The 23,261-nt window shown below is 48.1% G+C and overlaps 1 protein-coding gene across 11 annotated transcripts in view; it reads left to right on the forward strand.

Annotated features, from left to right (window-relative positions):
* Positions 1–23,004, forward strand: part of CASP9 (caspase 9) — a 30,875-nt gene extending 7,871 nt beyond the window's left edge. For 3 of the 11 annotated variants that reach the window (XM_082381828.1, XM_082381833.1, XM_082381835.1), the window contains exons 3-9: positions 7,035–7,069; positions 7,993–8,169; positions 8,598–8,687; positions 9,865–10,012; positions 18,256–18,435; positions 19,066–19,175; positions 20,744–23,004. In XM_082381828.1, coding sequence (XP_082237954.1) covers positions 7,035–7,069; positions 7,993–8,169; positions 8,598–8,687; positions 9,865–10,012; positions 18,256–18,435; positions 19,066–19,175; positions 20,744–20,833 — 830 coding nt within the window. In that variant the 3' untranslated portion in view covers positions 20,834–23,004. The remainder of the gene's footprint in view (positions 1–7,034; positions 7,070–7,992; positions 8,170–8,597; positions 8,688–9,864; positions 10,013–18,255; positions 18,436–19,065; positions 19,176–20,743) is intronic. The other 8 variants (XR_014241772.1, XM_082381832.1, XM_082381831.1 and 5 more) reach the window with 8 other exon arrangements.
* The last annotated feature ends 257 nt before the right edge of the window (positions 23,005–23,261 follow it).

Consider the following 23,261-nt stretch of genomic DNA (forward strand, 5'->3'; position numbering starts at 1 on the left):
GCCCCATAAAGAACTAATTCTCTCATTCTCTTTCTTGTCCCTGTTTTTGTGCCATTTACTCATTAGTTCACTCAGATATTTACTGAGTACTTGCTGAGACCTAGGCGTCAGCTTGGTGTTGGGGCCGCAGCATTAAACAAAGCTGCAGAGTCCATGCCTTCACATGGGAGGGTCAGACATTCAATCCATGCCTGCATAGCTGGGTCTTTAATCACCGCTGTGGTTAGTGCCTCAAAGAAATTGAATACAGTGCTTTGGGGGACTTACCAGAGTGGGTGGCTTTGTCTTTTGATGTTCGGTGGGAAATGCCTTTTCCTTCAGAATGGAATTAACTTTCTTAGTTTTGGACATGATGCCTTGTTTGTCACTGCTTGTCTCAGCCAGGACCGCTTGCAGGGGGCGGGCTGGGAGAGCTGTTGGTGGCTGCGAGTCAGGGTTCTCCAGAGAAACAGAATATAGATATAGGGATGTATAAAGAGATTTATTATAAGGACTTGGCTCACGTGATTGTGGAGGCTGAAAGGTCCACAATCTGCTCTCCTAGAGACCCAGGAAAGCCCACGGTGTATTTCTGGTCCGAGTTCAGAAGCCTGAGAACCAGAGAGCTGATGCTGTACATTTCAGTCTGGGGGCGGAAGACCCATGACCAGCTCAAAGTCAGGCAGAGAGTGAGTGACTTCTCCCTTCCTCCACCTTTTTGTTCCATTCAGGCCCTCAACGGATTGGATGGTGCCCACCCACCGTGGGGAGGGCGATCTGTTTACTCATTCTGGAGATTGAAATGCTCATCTCATCCAGAAACATCCTCCCAGACACACCCAGAAATAATGTTTAAGCAAATATCTGGGCATCCTGTAGTCCAGTCAAGCTGACACATAAACATAAAATTGGCCATCATGTTGGCCTTCTCTACCTACTTACCTGGGCTAAAACTTTCTTGAAAGTTGGCTTTTTAGCCCTACCTGGTCTCCTGGCCCCTTCACCACGGAGCTGGTGACTGTGTTCACCTTCTATTAACAGTCAAGCTCTCTGAGTCTCCGGTTCCCCTCTGGCAGCTGGGGATAAATGACAGTCCTTCGCAGCCGCAAGGCCTGCTCCGAGGAGTCAGTGAAGCCATTCTTGGAAAGGGCTTCACACGGGGCCTTGTCTCGGGTGAGCACTCAGGCTGGTTGGCTTCCTTCTGTGATTTCTGAGTTGCCAAGGGCCAGCGCTAGGACATCTACCCCTCCCTCCTTCCCTTGGGCAGCAGAGAGGATGTGCTTCCCCCCTTCTCTTTGTGCTGGAGACATGGGCACATGCCCAGTGACGCTCAGGCTGTGACTGATTCTTTTGCACACACACTTGTCCATGTGTGCCTCTTGTCGCCACGGGAGCTGTCATTTCAGGAAAAACGGCTTTCACGCATGGTACATCTGACCATGTCATCCTCTGTGAGGGTCCCCAAGCATGCCATGCTCTCGTACCCCTCCCTGCCTTTGTTAGTGCTGTGACCGCTGCCTGCAGCCTTCCCTACCTCTTTCTTTTGGTACCTTTGTCCGTTTACTCCTTCTACATGCCCCTGTAGCCTATGGACCTCTCAAGAGCAACCATTTTGCTTTGTGTACCTTTTAAAAATTTTTATTTATTTCTATTTTATTTTTTATTTATTTTTATTTTTTTTACTTTTTACTTTTTTTTTTTTTGGCCACGCCATGCAGCACGCGGGATCTTAGTTTCCCGACCAGGGATTGAACCCCTGCCCCCTGCAGTGGAAGCGTGGAGTCTTAACCACTGGACCGCCAGGGAAGTCCCCCTCTTTTTTCAAGTAAAAAGTAAAAAAATTTTTTCAAGCTTTATTTAGATATAATTGACGTATAACATTGTGTAAGCTTAAGGTGATGATTTGATACATGGATATATTATGGAACGATTACCACGATAAGGCTACTTAACACACCCATTAACTCACATAATTAACACTTTTTGTGTATGTGTCATGAGAACATTTAAGATTTACTTGCTTAGCAACTTCCAACTATGTAATACAATACTGTTAAATATAGTCCTTATGCTCTACATTAGATCTTCAGAATGTATTCATCTTAAAATTGGAAGTTGGTACCTTTGGCCAACATCTCCCCATTTCCCCAGCCCCTAGCCACCACCATTCTACTACTCTCTGTTTCTATGAGTTTGGCTTTTTTAGATTCCACATGTAAGTGAGATCATATAGTATTTGTCTTTCTCTGTTTGACTTATTTCATTTAGCATAATGCCCTCAGGGTCCATCCATGTTATCACAAGAGGCAGAATTTCCTTCTTTTTTGTGGCCTAGTAATATTCCATTGTATATATACCACATTTTTTATCCATTCATCCTTCCATGGACACTTGGGTTGTTTCCATGTCTTGCCTATTGTGAATAATGCTTCAGTGAACATGAGGGTGCAGATAGCTCTTCAAGATCCTGGTTTCATTTATTTTGGATATATACCCAGAAGTGGAATTGCTGGATCATATAGTATTACTATTTTTGATTTTCTGAGGAACCTCCATACTGTTTTCCATAGTGGCTGTACCAATATACATTTCCACTAACAGTGCACAAGGGTTCCCTTTTCTCCACATCCTTGCCAACATTTGTTATCTCTTGTCTTTTTAATAATAGCCATTCTAATAGGTATGAGGTATATCTCATTGTGGTTTTTTTTTTTAAAGTTGCTTTCTTAATTATTATTTATTTATTTATTTATTTTTGGCTGTCTTGGGTCTTCGTTTCTGTGCGAGGGCTTTCTCCAGTTGCGGCAAGCGGGGGCCACTCTTAATTGTGGTGCGCGGGCCTCTCACTATCGTGGCCTCTCTTGTTGCGGAGCACAGGCTCCAGACGCGCAGGCTCAGTAGTTGTGGCTCACGGGCCTAGTTGCTCCACGGCATGTGGGATCTTCCCAGACCAGGGCTCGAACCCGTGTCCCCTGCATCGGCAGGCAGATTCTCAACCACTGCGCCACCAGGGAAGCCCTCATTATGGTTTTGATGTGCATTTCTCTGATTAGTGATGTTGAGCAACTTTCATGTACCTGTTGGCCATTTATTCAGTTCCTCTGCCTATTTTTAAACTGGATTATTTGGTTTTTTTGCTATTGAGTTATATGAGTTTTTAATATATTTTGGATATCTATCCTTATCAGATATACGGTTTGCAAATATTTTCTCCCCTTTTGTAGGTTGCCTTTTCATTTTGTTGATTTTTTCTTCTGCTGTGTAGAAGCTTTGTAGTTTGATGTAGTTCCACTTGTTGATTTTTGCTTTTGTTGCTTGTACTTTTGGTGTCATATCCCAAAAAGTTGTTGCCAAGACCAGTGTTAAGGTCTTGTGTTTTCTTCAAGGAGTTTTATGGTTTCAGGTCTCACATTTAAGTCTTTAATCCATTTTGAGTGATTTTTGTGAATGGTGTAAGGTAGGGGTCCAATTTTATTCTTTTGCATGTGAATATCCAGTTTTCCCAACACTATTTATTGAGGAGACTCTCCTTTCTCAACTGTATGTTCTTTGCTCCTTTGTCATAAATTAATTGTCCATATATATGTGGGTTTATTTCTGGGCTCTCAGTTCTGGTCCATTGATCTGTGTGTTTTTCTGTCAATACCATGCTGTTTTTTTTTTTTTTTCATGCTGTTTTGATTACTGTAGCTTTGTAGTATAATTTTAAATCAGGGAATGTGATACCTCCAGCTTTGCTCTTTTTTCTCAAGATTGCTTTAGCTATTTGGGGTCTTTTGTGGTTCCATATAAATTTTAGGATTTTTTTCTATTTCTGTGGAAAATGTTGGGATTTTGATAGGGGTTGCATTGAACCTGTCGATTCCAATTTTATGTTTTTGATGTCACAATTTATATCTTTTATATTGTGTATCCATTAACAAATTATTATAGCAATAGTTATATATAATATTTTTGTCCTTTAACATTTATACTAGAGTTAAGTGATTAACACTCCACCACCACAGTATTAGAGTATCTGATTTTGACTATGTACCAGTGTGTTCTATATTTTCATGTGTTTCCATGTTACTAATTAGCATGTTTCATTTCAGCCTGAAGAGTTTCTTTCTGCATTTCTTGTAAGGCAGGTCTAGCAGTGATGAACTCCCTCAGCTTTTGTTTGCCTGGAAAAGTCTTTCCATTTCTGAAGGACAGCTTGGCTGGATAAAGTATTCTTGGCTGGCAATTTTTTTTCTTTGAGCACATTGCATATGTCATCCCATTCTCTTCTTGCCGGCAAGGTTTCTGCTGAGAAGTCTGCTGATAGCTGTTAGGTGGTTCCCTCGTATGTGAGGAATTTTTTTCTTTTGCTGCTTTAAAAATTCTCTCTTTGTCTTTGATTTTAGACAGTTTCATTGTAATGTGTCTTGGAGAAGATCTTTTTGGGTTGAAATTGTTTGGGGATCTGTGAGCTTCTTGAACTTGGATTTCCAAATCCCTCCCCATATTTGGGAAGTTCTAAGCCATTATTTCTTTGAATAAGCTTTCTGCCCCTTTGTCCCTCTCTTCTTCTGAGACTCCAATAATGCATAGATTGTTTCTTTGAATGATATCCTACAGGCTTTACATACATAGGCTTACTTCGTTCTTTTTCATTGTTTTTTCTATGTCCTCTTCTGAATGGGTAATTTCAAATGACTTGTCTTCTACACAGGTTCTTTCTTCTTCTTGGTCACGTCTGATGTTGATGCTTTCTATTGCATAGTTCATTTTATTCATTGTATTTTTCTGCGCCACAGTTTCTGTGTGTGAGTGTGTTTAAGATTTCCATCTCTCTGTTAAACTCCTCATTTTGTTTGTGTATAGGTTTCCTGATTTTGTTGAATTGTCTTTCTGTCTTTTCTTATAGCTCACTGAGCTTCCTTAAAACAACAATTTTGAATTCTTTATTGGGCAAATCATAGATTTCCATTTCTTTGGGGTCAGTTACTGTGGAAAACTACTGTATTCTTTTGGTGGTATCTTATTTCCTTGATTTTTCATGCTCCTCAAAGTCTTATGTCGCTGTCTTTGCATTTGAAGAAGGCGTAACCTCCTCCAGTCTTTACTCTTCAATGTGTCCTATATAATTGGATTTTTGCACCAATGGTGTACTGGAACTTCTCTGCTGGACTCCTGGACTTCCACAAAGGCACTCTTGTCCATGGGTGATTGTGAAAATTGGTGTTCTTTGGGAGGGGGAAGGTGGTAGAAAACTCTTATTCTGCCATTTTGATGATGTTACTCTCTCACTTTAGGGATCATTACTGCTAATTCAGGAAATGAATACATTTTTCAGTTGTAGATAATGGTATATTTTTGGGGTGCAGTGGAATTTTGGAAATGAGCAGTTGTTAAAGAATTAAGTCTGTGGTCTAATAGGAGTCTTCAGGCTAGGTAAAACCATTTCTAATTTAAAAGATGGAATGTAAATGCATTTCTGGCATGACTTTTTCTGGCAGTGGCTTCTCTTGTTGCGGAGCACAGGCTCTAGGCACACAGGCTTCAGTAGCTGTGGCACACGGGCTCAGCAGTCATGGCAAAAGAATAGTTCCCAGCAAGGTCCAGGCCCACTCTGAGCAATGAATGGCACCATAGCTGGATCATGAGAATAGTCTCCAGTGTGACTTGGAGATGGTCAATGTGTTCTATTTGTTTAAAAAAGAAAAAGTCCCGTAACCTTGTAGGCTGGTGACCAGTTGGCTTCTTGCTAGTTGAAATGAAAACTCTTTTGATACTGAAGGAAAAATGACCATCTTTACTTATTTATTCATTCTTCAACTATTTCCTGAGGACCTACTGTGTGCTGGCCCCATGAATTCCACAGAGAGGGAGCAGACCTGGAGCTTCCTTATGTCTTTCTGTTCTAGAATTTCACATAAATGGAATCACACCATATATACTCTGCTGGCTTTTTTTTACTTGGCCTGGTGTTTTTGCGGTTATCCATGGTGTTGCATGTAACTCATTCCTTTTCAGGCTCTGTGGTATCCCTTTGTATGGCTGTATCACAGTCTGCTTACCCATCAACTTGTTTTTTTATTTTTTAGTCTTTTAACAACTTTTATTTGTGACATACAGCAGCATTAATCATCTTTATCATGTTGTACATTACATCCCTAGTACTTACTTATCATTTTTAATTAATTAATTAATTAAGTAATTAATTAATTTTGGCTGTGCCGGGTCTTAGTTGTGGCACACAGGATCTTCGTTGTGGCATGCGGGATCTTTAGTTGTGGCATGCAGGCTTCTCAGTTGCGGCATGTGGACTTCTTAGTTTTGGCATGCATGCAGTATCTACTTCCCTGAACAGGGATTGAACCCGGGCCCCCTGCATTGGTAGTATGGAGTCTTACTCACTGGACCACCAGGGAAGTCTCCCCATCAACTTGTTGATGGACGTTTGGGTTGTTTCTGGTTTGGGGATTATGAATAAGTCTTCGGTGATCATTCACGCGCAAGTCTTTTTAATTAATTAATGTATTTATTTATTTTTGGCTGTGTTGGGTCTTCGTTTCTGTGCGAGGGCCTTCGCCCGCTGCGGCAAGTGGGGGCCACTCTTCATCGTGGTGTGCAGGCCTCTCATTATCGCGGCCTCTCCTGTTGCGGAGCACAGGCTCCAGACGCGCAGGCTCAGCAATTGTGGCTCACGGGCCCAGTCGCTCTGCGGCATGTGGGATCCTCCCAGACCAGGGCTCGAACCCGTGTGCCCTGCACTGGCAGGCAGACTCTCAACCACTGCGCCACCAGGGAAGCCCCACGGGCAAGTCTTTTTGTGCCCATTGTGCTCATTTCTCTTGGGTATGTACCTGGGAGTGGAGTTGCTGGTCAGAGAGTAGGTGTGTGTTTAACTTTATTGGAAACTTCTAAACAGTTCTCCCAGGTGGCTGTGCCACTTGGTTCCCACCAGCAGTTCCTGAGGGTTCCTGAGTTCCTGCTTCTCTGTGTTTCTGTGGGAGCTGTCCTCACAGTGTCCCTTGCCCTTCCCCTGTTGGACCCCGACATTCAAGTTTTCCTTTCTCTCTCTCCAGGTGCTCAGGACAGAGCCAAGGGAAATGCCGACTTGGTGAGTCTTCATGTGATTTGGGGCCAGTTGTGTTGGCTTTGGGTTCTTCTGCTCTCCACTTCCCAGATCCTTCCTGCAGCCGTGTCAGGAGCCCAGGGAACTCAGCCCAGCGGGAGAGAGGGTCCCAGTCCCAGGCACCCTACAGCACCCTGGCCCTGGTACAGCTCTTCCTGCAGCAGATTGTCTAGCCCTGCTCTTTCCTCGTCTGTGAAGTTTAGATCTAACGAGGGGTGGGCATCAGAATCGGCTGCAGCAGCCACCACAGACCAAGTCACTCTCTGTATTAGTCACAGCATTTATCGTGTGACTCCTGTGTGTCAGCCCTGGGCTTCGTGCTAGGACACCTGGGAACAGACCACTCGAGTTTCTAGCCCTCATGGAGCCATCAGCCTAGCAGAGGCTAGTCACACAAAGAAATACATAAGTATAAATACTGTTAAGTACCATAAACGAAAAGAACAGGCTGCTGTGAGAGAGAATTACTAGGGAAACGTTGAACCTCTGGAGGAAGTGGCCTCAGACTCTCCGAGGGTGGCCCGGGCGAGAGTCTGCTGGTAGAGCTGACCACACGGTTCTCAGGTGCTCCCCTGGACTGGGCGACCTCCAGGTCCTTTTGGGATGAATGTCTAGGGGAGTTGGATTTCTAAGCTAGCAGCTCCCATCCCTGAATACTGCGATGGGAGCTAATCTTTGGTCCCAAGTTTAGCTGTTCGTCTGTCACACAGCTAGTGCGCACCCTAGTCTGCTTCGCAGTCTGGAATGCTGGGTGTAGATCCCAGACCCCTCCTTCAGAGGGAGGCAGACTACATGCTCTGTCCCATCTCTCCAGACTGTCTACCCCATGAGTGAAACCCAGGGGGTCGCCTTCTCTCCCGAGGAGTGCACCGAGACCCCGGTTTACATTGGTCCCTGTGCTTGGGCAGGCATACGTCCTGAACGCAGACCCCTGTGGACACTGCCTCATTATCAACAATGTGAACTTCTGCCACGAGTCGGGGCTCAACACCCGCACGGGCTCCAATATTGACTGTGAGAGGATGCAGCAACGCTTCCACTTGCTGCATTTCGTGGTGGAGGTGAAGTGTAACCTGACTGCCAAGGTATGGTCCCTGTGCACAGAGAGAGATTGGGGGCGGGCGGGGTAGTGTCCTGCGAGGGACCCTGGAAACATATGACTCCCCAAGACGAGCCCTTCGGTCTGTAGGACCATGAGAGGCAGTATGGTTCAGTGGTTACCAGTGCAAGCTTCAGACTCAGAGACCCGGGTTGAGGACTGGCTCTCCCACTACCTGTGTGACTCCCAAGCCTTAGCTTCTTTGTCTAGACAGCGAGAACCATGCTCACCTCCTAGGGTCATTGTAGGAGTAAATAAAGAGTGCCTAGCCCAGCATCTCTTCCCCAAGGATGGTGGCTATTGTGATTGCTGTGACTGTCATTACTTCACTATTGGCCCTGGGAGCAGGGGGCAGGCCCAGGACAAGGACCTGATCCGTCAGCGGTCTGGCTCACCTTCAGCCCTCTCTTGTAGCAAATGGTCCAGGCTTTGGGGGAGCTGGCGCGGCGGGACCACAGTGCTCTGGACTGCTGCGTGGTGGTCATCCTCTCTCATGGCTGTCAGGTAGGCGGCCTCACCTCCTTGGGCAGGTGCCTGGGAAGGCTGCCCTGAGAGGCTGTGCCGAGCCCCGTCCTTTCCTGTGTCCAAGACACCCTGGCCCTGTGGGAAGAGCCGCGGGACCCTGTCCACCTCCCGTTGTTTGCTCGGGAGCCATTTGCCCTCTGAGGAGTTGATGCGCCTCCTGGGTAGCACGGTGTCCCTGGGAGAAGCTGTCTGGGCGAGGCAGGAAAAGACAAGCTGGATTTTGTTCAGAGCTGGGCTCAGCTCCTAAGAGCTCCCAGTTCCTGCCTCGGTCCTGCTTGGTGTTTTTCCAGGCCGTTTGCTGCTGGCTGGGAGTTGGGACACTGGGACCCACTCTGGGCTTGGCCACTAATGTGCTGGGTCATTGTGGCCACGCCCCTCCCCCTTCCTGGGCCTCAGTTTCCCCATCTTTTGAGTTGAGGGGTTGGACAGAACAGAGGTAACAACCCCTATGGGTTGCACAGTGTTTTCAAAACTGGCAACTTTAGCACAAAAAATCAGGATTTCCGGCTTCTCTTGAAAAGCCACAAAGGTCTGACCTTATCAGGCCAGCATCCTCACGGAGCAAAACTCTGGCCTTTGGCAGGGCAGGGGCTGCCCATTTGGTTCTTTCATTCACAGTGTGGCCCCTAGACCGGCATCCTGGGCATCACCTGGCAGCTCTTGAGAATGCAGACTCTCATTCAGAGCCTGCACCTTAACGAGATCCCCGTGCACATAAAGTTTGAGAAGAATTCGTGTAGAATAGTAGTTCTCAACGTTTCGCTGCAAGAGAGGTGCCTGAAGGACCAGATTGCTGGTCCCACTACAAGGGATTCTGATTTAGGAAGTCTGGGTGGGGCCCAGGAATTTGTGTGTCTTACAAGTTCCCAGGTGATGTTGATGTTGCTGCTTCAGGGACCACACTTTGAGAGCAGCCGATCTGGAGGTAGCTGCCCAGTGTCCTCGAGTTAGGCTATCTGGTGCTTATAGGCATGTGAGTTTCAGACCCCTGGAGTAGAGGTGGACCAGGGGCCGCCCGGAACCAACCTGCTGTAACTCAGCCTTGTGCCCCTGGGTGGGACCTTCTAAATGCTTGGCCCCCACAAAGCCTCTGAACAGGCTGTTGGATTCCTACCCTGACTTCTTGGGTTTGTCACCAGGATTCATGGTTTTCTAGGCTAGCCACCTCCAGTTCCCGGGCGCTGTTTATGGCATGGATGGACGTCCCGTGTCTGTCGAGAAAATTGTGAACATCTTCAACGGAACCGGCTGCCCCAGCTTGGGAGGGAAGCCCAAGCTCTTCTTCATCCAGGCCTGTGGCGGAGGTAGGCCGGCCCTCAGCCTCCCTGCCCCCGTGAGTCTAGTGGGGAAGCAGCCGCTGCCTACTCCCTTCTCCGTCGCTCCTCTCGACGTCCCGGGGGTTGATCCAGGCAGCCGGGGGCGTCCCAAACATGGTCACTGCTGTCCGAATGTGGCACCTCTGTCTAGCTGGAGTAGCTTCAGCTCTGTCCAGCCTTTAGAGGTTTGCGTCTTCCGTCTCACAGTGCCATAGCATCAGGGGATCATTCAGCTGTGGCCTCTTCAACCCCAGAGACTTGGCAAAAACAAACAACGCAGAGGAGAGAGAAAACCTCCTTCATTTTCCTTATCATCATTCCCCTGACCTCCATCAACCAGACTCCCTTCCCCCTTTCGCAGAGAAAGGGAGGCCGTTGCTGAATTAACTACTGGAATTCCCAAAGGCTTAGGTCCTGGGGATTCAGTAATTTTTAAGGATTATTTAGATTGTTTGTAGTTTTGCTATATGTCCTGATTTTAAACCTGAGCCCTACTTCAACGTTACCTGGTTTTCTTATAAAATAAAAAAAGAGGGAAGAGAGAACACCATTATGTGTCCTGGATTATGGGACATGATGGCATCTCCAGGGGCAGGGATGTCTGAAAGGCATATCACTTCCTTGTCCCTTGGCCCGATCTGCCAGAGAAGCGGGCATTGTTATACCGTAGAGCTGTCGGCTTGCATGCCAAGTGTGCACGCCAGTGACCTGTAACGTGGGCACCTGAGGCATATTCTTCTGCACACGGTGATTTGTCCCATACTATTCCACATTGGCGGGGGAGTCATGGGAGAGATTGTCTAGGAGGGCAGGCTCTGGTCGTATGATTCATCCAGTAAGTTTATTGACCGCCTGCTGTATACACCAGGCTGTAGAGATGCAGAGGTGGGGTCTCTGTCCCCCGGAACTTATAATTTGACTGGAACTGTGTTAAGTCACTATCACGACCCAGGCCTATAACTTGGCCATGAGTGATGGAGAACACTGGGTTAAATCCTGGGTTAGCTGCTCCCTGCACAGCCACGGGCCAGTTAATCTCTAGAAGTCTTGGCAAATAGGGGTAGTAACAGAGCCTAGCTCTTACTGTTACTATCTCTCACATACTAAGCAGTGTGGCTCTTTTTTAAAAAAAATTAATTTATTATTTATTTATTTGTTTATTTATTTTTGGCTGCGTTGGGTCTTTGTTGCTGCACGCGGGGTTTCTCTAGTTGCGGCGAGAGGGGGCTACTCTTCGTTGCGGTGCGCAGGCTTCTCATTGCTGTGGCTTCTCTTGTTGCAGAGCACGGGCTCTAGGCACGCGGGCTTCAGTAGTTGTGGCGCGCGGGCTCAGTAGCTGTGGCTCACAGGCTCTAGAGCGCAGGCTCAGTAGTTGGGGTGCACAGGCTTTAGTTGCTCCGCGGCATGTGGGATCTTCCTGGACCAGGGCACGAACCTGTATCCCCTGCATTGGCAGGCAGATTCTTAACCACTGCGCCACCAGGGAAGTCCCTAGTGTGTCTCTTAACACACTTAACACATTGCCTGGTTCATTTTCCTAACTGGAAACCTGGCCTCCCTCCTCCTGCTGACCCCAGAGGACTCAGTGTCACATAAGAGCCCCACCCCTGTCACCAGTGCAGTTACCTCAGAGTGATGATGACAGGTGGATGGAGAGGCTGCTGTTCTTGGGTTGAAATCCCTTGTAACTTGTCTTCTTATGATCCAGAATGTGTGGTCAAGTGATGTTCTTACTCAGAAGTGCATGGTCCCTCTTTCTCCTGTGAATCAAAGGAAAAACAGACTGAAGGGTGAGCTGGGGTGCCAGCTTTCTGGGGAAGATAGTTAGCCGGTCTTCTGGGCCAGGGCCCACCCCACTGTCCATTCTCAGCAGCGAAGGAGGATCTTTGTGGTTTTACTCTTTGGACTCCTTAGTGGGGCTGCTGGGCCCTTGATCTGGCCCCGAACTCTTCGCCTCCCCCAACTGGCATGCTGTGCCCACCCCAGCGCTGCTCAGCCTTCCCAGGACACCAGGGTCTGGCTTACTCCTCAGGCTTTCTATGTGCCATTCCTCTGCCTTGTCTCCTGGCCAACTCTTAATCATCCATCCTTCTGGTTACAGCTTATTGTCACCGCTTCCAGGAAGCCTTCCCTGAACACCTCGTTCCTTGCACAAAGTCAGGGTTCGCGCCGGCTGTTGTGCTCCTGCAGCCCCCGTTCTTCCCTTGTCTTAGCACTTTCACCTTGCATTCAGATGGCCTCGTCCCCTGGTCAGCTCTCTGAGGGCAGAGCCAATCCCATCTGCCCTGCAGCTGGGTCCCCAGCCTGGCACAAAGCCCACAGTATGCTTCCATCTTATGTGCATTCTAATTGTTTGAATTTGAAATAGAACCATATAAAAATATGGTTTGAAGTAATGTGGACTCCTGCCATTAAAAACAAAACCAAACAATTCACTGACAACAGCAGGATTCCAAAGCTGGAACGCAGTGGTTAAGGTGCCACTTTTGGAGTGGCGGTCTCTGCTTAGCTCCCGGCTGCGGGATCTTGTGTTTAACGCTGTTGCCACATGGTGGCGCCACCATCAGCTGAGGACAGAAATACCCAAATGTCAGTGTCTGGTGGGGTGTCGTGTTGTTTACAGGTCTCTGAATGTCTGCCCTGGATTTTGGTGACTCTTGTGTTGCTATTTTAAGATTCACTGTTGTTACAATTTAAAAATCTTCTAAATGTCATCCGCCCCTTTGTTAAGAGGTAGTGCGGGCACCAAGGTGGAAGAACGTGCTTCAAAGTCAGTAACTTTGGTGTGAAACTTCAGTGTTAGCATGATGAACTCAGCCAGAGCTGAGTGGCCTAAATTTTGGGGTGACCCCTCCAGAACTTTCGAGATCATGCTGAGAAGCTGGAAAGGAAGAATGATGTACGACAGTGGTTGTGGCTTTTATGTGCTGAGGGAATGGCTCGTCTTCCCACTGTGTATTTATTCTTATGGGATGTTATTCTTCCTTGCAGGGAGTTTTGAATCAATGAGCCTCCTTAAGAAGAAAGCAGTGGCTTAAATGCATAACCCATAGGCGAGGCCTTCCCAGCAGATTTGTAGGAGGATGACACATGGATGGAGACACAGCCAGCATCCCCTGTCTGACCCCTTCTTCCTCTGACCCCCATCCTCCCCTCTCAGATCCCATCGTCCCATTTTCACAGGCAGCCCCTCTGGTCCCCCCCTCCCCCCCGCCCGTCTCCTTAGGCCCTTCCTACGGCATCCCCCACTGAAGCGCTCCCTCCCCCGCTGCACCCTGCTTCCCCGGGCAGACCCAGCGGCAGCCCCAGGTTCCCATCTCAGGTCCCCTCCCCTGTCCGACTTCACCTAGGGCAGATTCCAGAATCTCGACCAAGCAAACAACCGGAAGCAGTGACCTGAGACAGCTATGCCATAGTCCAGCTTTCACAGATCTAAGAGGCCCCCTTGGCAGGCTTGGGAAGCAGCAGGGTAGTTGAGAGGCACAGAGCCCTGGTCCCCTGCGCATTAGGTGTGAGACCACAGACAAATTACCGAGTTTTCTGAGCTTTAGTTGTATGGGGTGAGAGGTCAATAGATTTTTTTTTTTTTTAAGGTTTTACTTATTTATTTATTTTTTGGCCACACTGCGTGGCACATGGGATCTTAGTTCCCCGACCAGGGATCAAACCCGTGCCCCCTGCAGTGGAAGCACAGAGTCTTAACCGCTGGACCACCAGGGAAGTCCGGTCAGTAGATGTTGGGGTTATTATTATGGGGTTGCCAGAACCGTCTTTGTCCTGTCTCTGTCCCCTGTGGATGGGTCCCCAGCTTCCCTGGGTGAACTGTGACCTCCCTCCCTCCTTGCTATTACCCACCGTGGATCTAGCCACACAAACCCTCCAGCTCTCCTGCCCAGAGACCTGCCCGACAGGTGCTGCTTCTCCCACCAGGATTGCTCTCCCTTCTCCCATGGGAGCCTGGCTCACAACCGCCTGCTCCAGAAACCCTCCCCTGCGGAACCCCGGGCCCCCCAGCCCTCTGCCTGTCTTTGCTGAAGCTCTTTTCAGCTGCTTCCTTTCTGAAGTAACACTTTGTACTCTGCAGTGAGCTCTGCTTTGGAGGAACTCATCCCAGGACATATCCTGCAGTGTCACCACCCCAGTGGCTCTGTGGTTGAGCTGTGTGTGGACCGAGTCCTGCCCTGAGTCCTAACCCTCTGTTTTCCAGGCCTGCCATTGCTCTGGGGGAGTTTGGGTTTTAAAGCAGAAAAGACAGAAAATATGGCAACTTTAAAAATAGAAACATCCAGAATCCTACGAGCCCGACATGGCAGTCTCATTTTGCCTCTTACCTTTGGATCTTGGCCGAGGGGCACAGTCTGCATTTCTCATTGAACCTTATCCCTGAAGCATCACCCCACGTCTCCACAGTCTCCATTGTCACTGTTCAAATGGCTGATAATCTTGCATTGTAGTGATACGCACTCACTTACTAAACCATTCCCTAGTGTTGGCCATTTTGGTGGTATCCAATTTTTGGCTCACATGACCACCAATGTCTTTGTACTGAGGGCTTTTGGCTTCACTTGAATTATTTCCTTAGGAAATTACTGAGTCAGGGGTGTAAACATCTCCATGGATCCCATTACCTATGACTTGATGCCTTCTTTGGTTTCCATAAAAGGGTTTTTGAGGTAACTTAAGGAAGTACAAGTGATGTAGTAGAACAAAATACAGAGAAAAAAAAAAATAAGGAGGAAATAGAAATGCAAGGAAAGAAGAGTAAGTTTGGCATCTAGAAGTGCATCTTGTGAGGTTCTGCGTGCTTGCTAGAGGTGGCCCGAAAATTGGCTTTGTGCTTTCCAGCCGCCGAGGCACGATAGGGTGAGGTAGAATTGCTCATAAGATCCACCTTATTTGGTATTCATAAGACAGAATTGCCAAGAATGGCAATTTTTCTCCCCTCGGTTGTCTTAATAGGGGACACTGTAAGGTAGTGGACAGTTGCCTCAACTGTATACCTACCACAAAAATAAAAGAGATCAATTTTATATCTTTTTTTTTTTTTTTAATTTTATCTATTTGGCCGCTCTGCACAGCATGCAGGATCTTAGTTCCCCAGCCAGGGATCGAACCCGTGTTCCCTGCATTGGGAGCACGGAGTCTTAACCACTGGACGGCCAGGGAAGTCCTTTTTTTAAAAAAAATCCAAGTCTCAATGTAAATTGAGGGCAGAGTTTTTTCAGTTTGGGTGTTTAGCTCCCCAGACAGGATCCCATCTTCTTTTTCTTTTTTTTTTTGGCTGCGCTGCTTGGCTTGCAAGATCTTAGTTCCCCAACCAGGGATTGAACCCGGGCCCTCGCCAGTGGAAGTGCGGAGTCCTAACCACTGGTCCAACAGGGAATTCCCCCATCTTCTTCTTATTTTCTGTCTTCCTCAGTGCCTGTGTTGGTGCTCTGTACCCCAGGGGTACTCCGTATGTACGTGTCTCTGCCGTCTGTGTCATAAACCATGATTTTAAAGAAGCTTTTATCGTAACCTGAGGAAAATCCTCATGATGCCCTGATAAGGGAATAAAGCATGTTTAGTTGAACCTGCAAATAAGCAGGTGAAAACGAAACACAAAAGATTGGAAGGAGGTGCAGCAAACCATTAGCCATGGTTGTCTTTGGTTGCTGCCAACATGGCCAGGCTTTGTTTTGTTTTGAATCATAATGTTGAGATTTTTTTTTTTTTTTTAATTTTTATTTATTTATTTATTTTTTATTTATTTATGGCTGTGTTGGGTCTTCGTTTCTGTGCGAGGGCTTTCTCTAGTTGTGGCAAGTGGGGACCACTCTTCATCGCAGTGCGCAGGCCTCTCACTATCGTGGCCTCTCTTGTTGCGGAGCACAGGCTCCAGACGCGCAGGCTCAGTAACTGTGGCGCACGGGCCTAGTTGCTCTGCGGCATGTGGGATCTTCCCAGACCAGGGCTCGAACCCATGTCCCCTGCGTTGGCAGGCAGATTCTCAACCACTGCGCCACCAGGGAAGCCCATAATGTTGAGATTTAATGTGTGTTTGGGGAAGAAGCCACAAATATGGTTAAAAAAAAATCAACAAGGACAAAATGATCAAAGTACATAATAATTGGTCGGTAAACTCATGAGATCAAAAGTAGTTCATGCTGGGCTTCCCTGGTGGTGCAGTGGTTAAGAATCCACCCGCCAGTGCAGGGGACACGGGTTCGAGCCCTGGTCTGGGAAGACCCCACATGCCGCGGAGCCTCTAAGCCCGTGTGCCACAACTACTGAGCCTGCGCTCTACAGCCCGCAAGCCACAACTACTGAGCCCCTGTGCCACAACTACTGAAGCCTGCGCGCCTAGAGCCCGTGCTCCGCAACAAGAGAAGCCACCGCAATGAGAAGCCTGTGCACCACAACGAAGAATAGCCCCCGCTTGCTGCAACTAGAGAAAGCCCGTGCGCAGCAACGAAGACCCAAAGCAGCCAAAAAATAAATAAATAAATAAATTTATTAAAAAAAAAAAAGTAGTTCATGCTCATTAAAAAACAAAGAAAATCAAAGTCCTCTGAGGTGTATAAAGGTGAAAAGTCAAAGTCCTGGGCCCATCCCTACTCCCATTCTTGTTCTTCAGAAGAGCCACTGTTAACAATTGGTGTTTCCTTCCAGACTTTTCTCTTTCTCTCCTGTCCATTTATCCATCATATCTATGCCAAACAGGTCATACGTTATATACTGTTCTGTGACCTTTCTGGGGGTAATTTTTTCTAATTTAAAAACTTCGTGATAAAATACACATAAAAGTTACCATGGTAAGCAGTTTTAAGCGTATAGCTCTGGAGTGGTATTAAGTACGTTCACGTTGTACAGCCATCACCACCATCCATGTCCAAAACTCTTTTCATTTTGCAAAACTGAAACTCTGTATCCATTAAGCACTAATCCCCATTCTCCATTCCTCCAGCCCCTAGTAACCAGTGTTCTTTTTTCTGTTTCTATGAATTGGGTTACTCGAGGCACCTCATGTAAGCAGAATCATGCAGTATTTGTCTTTCTGTGACTGGCTTATTTCACTCAGCATAATGTCCTCAGGGTTCATCCATGTTGTAACATGTGTCAGAATTTCCTTCCTTTTTAAGGCTGTATAACGTGACTTTTTTTTTTTAATCTATATGCTGTTTTAATTAATTAATTAATTAATTTATGGCTGCGTTGGGTCTTTGTTGCTGCGCGTGGGCTTTCTCTGGTTGTGGCGAGCGGGGGCTACTCTTCGTTGCGGTGCGCGGGCTTCTCATTGTGGTGGCTTCTCGTTGCGGAGCACGGGCTCTAGGCACGTGGGCTTCAGTAGTTGTGGCCCGTGGGCTCAGTAGTTGTGGCGCATGGGCTCAGTTGCTCCACAGCATGTGGGATCTTCCCGGACCAGGGATTGAACCCATGTCCCCTGCATTGGCAGGCGGATTCCCAACCACTGCACTGCTAGGGAAGTCCCAGTGTGACTTTTTAATGACATATAATTTAGCATTTTTAACTATTTTAAATTGTACAATTCAGTGACATTAAGTACATTCACAATGTGTGTGACCATCATCACCATCTAATCCTAGAACATTTCATCTTTCCCCAAAGAAACTCCATACCCGTTAGCAGTCACTCCATTCCCAGCCCCTGGCAACTAATCTGCTTTCTTCTCTCTGGATTCGCCTCTTCTGGATATTTCATATAAATGGGATCATACTCTATGGCCTTTGGTGTCTGGCTTCTTTCACTTAGCATGTTTTCAAGGCCCATCCACATTGTTTTCTGTATCAGTACTTCATTCCTTTTTAAGCCTGAACAATATTCCATTGGATGTTTATACGACATTTTGTTTATCCATTCATCTGTCCCTGGACACGTGGGTGGTTTCTAGCTTTTGCCTGTTGTGAATAATGTAATGAACATTGCTGCACAAGTTCTTGCTTGAACACCTGGTTCCCATTCTTTTGGGTGTATACCTTGTGACTTATTTTTATAGCTGTTTTAAAAATTTCTGCATTCTTGCCCTCACCCCCAGCTTTACTTAATGAATGTGGAAAACTCTTGTTATAGTAAAAGTAAAGCTCCTGTTTTGGTTTCCTGCTCATGTTTGTCCAGCACTAGGCCCCTGGCTCCAGAGGAAATCAGGCCTCTCAGGCTGGTGGCACCAAGAAGTGGGAGCTCTGGTCTGGGTGTTTTCACTGGCAAGTGTTGTCTGTTTCTGTTTCCTGCAGAGCAGAAAGACCAGGGGTTTGAGGTGGCCTCCACTTCCCCTGAAGACAGGAGCCCTGACAGCGACTCTGAGCCAGATGCTACCCCGTTCCAGGAAGGCCCAGTCACCGTCGACCAGCCGGATGCCGTGTCTAGTTTGCCCACACCTAGCGACATCTTGGTGTCCTACTCCACCTTCCCAGGTGAGTGGGTCGTGAGAGCTTGTCCTTCCAACCAGCAGGTCCCCCCATCTGCCCTAGAAGCAGCTGTGTTGTGAAGAAAAGACCTCTGTGTGAGACTTGGTTCTGCCTCTTGTGACCTTGAGTAAGTTACTTCACCTCTCTGAGCCTCAGCTCAGGGTGAGGCAGTCACGGTGCCTAGAATGCAAAATGTAAGGAGGCATGCATTCTTGCGTTGGTATGCCTCACTCGCTTCACCCTCGTCCTGGCCCTGCCTCAGTCTTCTCATCTTTAAAATGGGTATATTCATTGTACCTTAGGGATCGTCATAGTGATTTTAACAAGGTGGCTGCTACCCCACTGAGCACAGTGCCTGGCACATAGCAGGTGTGACAAGTGTTAGTTTCTTTCCTTTCTTATCCCTCGGGAGAGTCACTTGACTTCTCCGAGCCTTGGTTGCCTTGTTAGGAAAATGGGAACCATGACCAAAGTCACAGGCTAGTGGTGAGGATGAAATAAGATCACGATGGGACAGAGCACAGAGATGTGGGCTGCTGCTGGCTGTGTACATCAGTCAAAGTGTGGAGGTGGGCCCGTCTGCATACGTGGGGAGGGGCAGCTTCCCAATGAAGTTCAGCCTTTCTCCTTTGGCAGGTTTTGTCTCCTGGAGGGATACCAAGAGTGGCTCCTGGTACATCGAGACCCTGGACAGCATTTTTGAGCAGTGGGCTCACTGCGAGGACCTTCAGACCCTCTTGCTCAGGGTGAGGCTGGTGGGAGGGCCAGTGTGTCCTCCCCAGGGCAGGTGGTGGGACTGAGCAGGGCCCCAAGCCCAAGCCAGAGGTTTCTTCTGCACCCGGGCTTGCCCTGAGAGTTGGTGCTTTTGCTTCTCCTAATGCGAGAAGTTACTGCCTGCAGTGACATTTGCCCATCATGCAAAAGACTGCTTTCCCCAGCCTCTGAGGTCCCAGGCTGACACCTCAGTCCGCCCACTGATGGAGCCAGTCCTCAGTGCCAGGGTGGGATGGCCCAGTGCCTGAGTGTGGCCCTGAAGGCAGGTCGCGGGGCCTGCACCCTTTCCCTACTGCACGGCCTTCTACTCTTGACCCTCGAGAATCATGAATCCTTTTAGTGTCTCCCCTTCTGGAAGGCCGCGGTGAGAACAGGGAAGGACAGCTGGATAGGGCCCCACTCAGAGCAGTTACTTCCTCCAAGCGTCTCGGAGCACGCATGGGCCCCTCCTGCTCTGCTCAGGTATTTTGTGCCGTGAGAAGGAGCTATAAGGGCTGGGACCTCCTCCTCGGGAGGCTCCGGCTCTGAGCTTTGCTGAGCAGAGGAGAGAAGAAAAGCAGGTGCAGGGCCACCATGCAGCGCGACTCCAGGGGGCGCCATGAGCCATGGCCACGGATGAGCAGGTCTCAGAGGCAGCTGGGGGCCCATCAGGGCTAAGCAGTGCACTCGGCTCCTGGGCCCAGTCTCTTCTCTCAACTTTTCTTCATGCAAACCTTTCAGTCTGATTTGAACTTTGTGAATTTCTGAGTTTTCAAATTCTGAATTTTGAGTTTTCTAAACTTAGGAGTTTTTGAGTTTTCTAAACTTATGCTTGAGATGCTTGTTCTCTAACCCCTCCCCCACCCCCACCCCTGCCCAGCGCGTGCGTGCACACACACACACACACACACTCAAGGAGGCTGCAGCTAGAGTTTTTTTTTTTTTTTTAAATTAATTAATTAACTCATGGCTGCATTGGGTCTTTGTTGCTGTGTGCGGGCTTTCTCTAGTTGCGGCGAGCGGGGGCTACTCTTCGTTGCGGTGGGCGGGCTTCTCATTGCGCTGGCTTCTCTTGTCACGGAGCACGGGCTCTAGGTGCGTGGGCTTCAGTAGTTGTGGCACGTGGGCTCAGTAGTTGTGGTGCACGGGCGCTAGAGCACAGGCTCAGTAGCTGTGGCGCACGGGCTTAGTTGCTCTGCGGCATGTGGGATCTTCCCGGATGAGGGATCGAACTCATGTCCCCTGCGTTGGCAGGTGGATTCTTAACCACTGCGCCACCAGGGAGGTCCCTAGAGTTGTTTTTAAAGTTCTGACTCGGTGGGGACTTCCCTGGTGGTCCAATGGTTAAGACTCCGTGCTCCCAATGCAGTGGGCCCGGGTTCGATCACTGGTCAGGGACCTAGATCCCGCATTCCGCAGTTAAGACCTGCGCAGCCAAATAAATAAATTAAAAATAAATAAAATAAAATTCTGACTTGGTGGACGCTCCCCCAGCCCTTCTTTGGAATTCTTACTTCAGTCAAGAGAACTCACAGGCCTCCCTGTGGTCGTGTTTTCACAGGTTGCTAATGCTGTTTCAGTGAAAGGAATTTACAAACAGATTCCTGGCTGTTTTAATTTCCTCCGGAAAAAACTTTTCTTTAAAACGTAACGAGGCTGGGGCCTCTCACCCTGCCTTACCTTTCACCCCAAAAACCTTCCTGCTCCAGCCCTGGTGGCGGCTGAGGCCTGGACTTTCCGACAACTGTGGCTGACACCCGTTGAAGGATTCTGTAGCCTGTAGAGGTCTGCTCTTTCCCCCCCGGGCTGCAGACGGGCTCCTAGCAGCTTTCCAATTGGAGCCAAATGACCGGCGATGGAGGAAGAGGAGCAGAACGCCATGGACGCCACAGGGTTCTTTGCCAGTGGCCCGTGCCTGGCTAGCGGCTGTGGCCTGTGACCCCTGTGTTTTCTCTACATCAGGGCTTCTCAACCTCAGCACAGCTGACATTCGGGGCCAGAGAATCCTCAGTTGTAGGGCCGTCCTGTGCACTGTGGGATTTTTAACAGCATCCCTGGCCTCTCCCCACGAGATGCGAGCAGCACCCCTTCCCCGAGTCGTGACAACCAAAACTGTCTTCAGACATTGCCAGATCTCCCTGGTGGGCCCCCACTGGAGAACCACGGAGCTACAGGAAATTTTGGTGACAAACAGACCAGCATCTCTTTTAGATCAGCAGTTTGGGGCTACTAGAGTCTGAAGAGTTAGAATCTGTGAATCCTAAATGAAGTTTTAAAAATTATCAATTTTTGTCTATATTGCAGTGTTCTTAAAAACAAAACAAAACAAAACCTTAGGTGAGTATGGACTCTCTTTCACCTATTTCCCCCCCCCCCCCCTCATTTTGCTCTAACTCTTTATTCTTCCTTATATAAAGGGGACTTTGGATTTTTGGGAAACATTTCCCCAGCTCTTATTTCTTTTGACCTTCCTCCCTACCCCATCACAGGAAGGTGACTGGGGTGGGAACCGTGTGTTCGGGGAGGTTAAGTCACCTGTCCAGGGAACACAGTTAACGAGTGGAGAGACCTGGCCAGACCCAGGTCTTCTTGAGTCCAGCCCGTCCCTCCAGGTGCCTTCCTGGCTGCAGGACCCGCACCCTTCCCCCCGCCGCCAAGGCCTTTAAGCTGCCTCGACCCCAGCCTGTTTCTTGCTTTCAGGCCTCTAGATATGAGGACGATTTGCTAATAAGACTCTCACCAAGATGTGATTCATGTAGTTGTCACTTTATTATTATTTTCCTCCTGTGACCTTTCCAAGTCTGAAACAGTCCGGGGGACTTCTGGTGGTTAGTTATTTTCAATCACCTGCAGGACACACACAAGAAAATAATCAGGTTAACCCAGCAGAGCAGAGCCTTGCTTGCAGGTTCCCGGCTTTCTCCCTCCCGGCTCCGCGCTGCCCGTGTGAATCAGGCGGCCCGCGTTGAAGCAGCTCTCCCTAGGGGCTCTAATGATGCTCCAGAGAAAAGATGTCATCACAGCTTTACACTGACCTGTTGGGGCTTCCTGTAAAAAGGAGTCTTAGCCTGGAGTTCAGTTTGGGCTTCAGGGCGGGGGGCCTGGGAACTCTTAAAAAATTATACGCCAAACGTATGGACGGGCATGTTTGTAGATTTCATTTGTTTCTCAAAAGGCTTAAGAGCCCCGAAATTGTTAACAATCCTTCCTGTTGTCAAGGCACCGTCACGTGCTGAGAGTGGGGCTGTAACCCGTTTTCAGAGGCGGTTTGGCATCTACTAGACATCCTAATGTGCCGACTCCGTGATCCAGTGACGCTGCTGGATCTCTGTAGCATAGATGCTCTCATCAGTGTGCAAGGATATACGTCCAAAGATGTTCACTGCATGTGAGAGTGGAAAATAGGAAACAGATGAAAGCTTCATTCATTATATTCATACTATGGAATTTTATTTAGCTGTTCAAAAGAATGACATAGATATATGGGCTCACATGTATAATATGATATGGTGTTAAGTGAAACGACTAAGCTGCAGAATAGTAATGGAGAGTAAAATCCTATTTTTGGTTAGAGGACAGTATGTTTATATGTATGTATATAGATATTTTATAGATGCACCGAAATAAATCCAGAAGACCACACACCAAGCCATTGGCTATGATTATCTCTGGGGGGGATAGAACTGCAGATGTCATACAAGGGGGATGTCTACTTTTTTACTTGATACACTTTTAATACACTTGATATGCTTTTAATATTTTTACCAAGAGTATGTATTACCTTCTAAAATAAAAATAAAAATAAAGCTGGTGGATGCTGAAGATTCACGTGTTGCTGTCATTCAGCGAACATCTGTTGAAAGGATGAGTGCCCTTGGCCACCTGTCTCCTATCGCTTCCCAGTCCCTGACCTTGGCTCGTCACTTGTCTGGGTTTGGAACTCCAAGCTGCACACGGTGTGCCCCCGGGCTGGGACCACTGCAAGGCTCCACTGGCCCCTCTGCAGTTGCCGGGGCGGCCTCTACCAGAGGACAGCTGGCAGCTTGGCTCTGCTGCTCCTGGAACCTGTCACGGGCACA

This window comes from Balaenoptera borealis, assembly GCF_965194805.1.
Source record: "Balaenoptera borealis genome assembly, chromosome: 1".
Classification (NCBI taxonomy): Eukaryota; Metazoa; Chordata; class Mammalia; order Artiodactyla; family Balaenopteridae; genus Balaenoptera; species Balaenoptera borealis.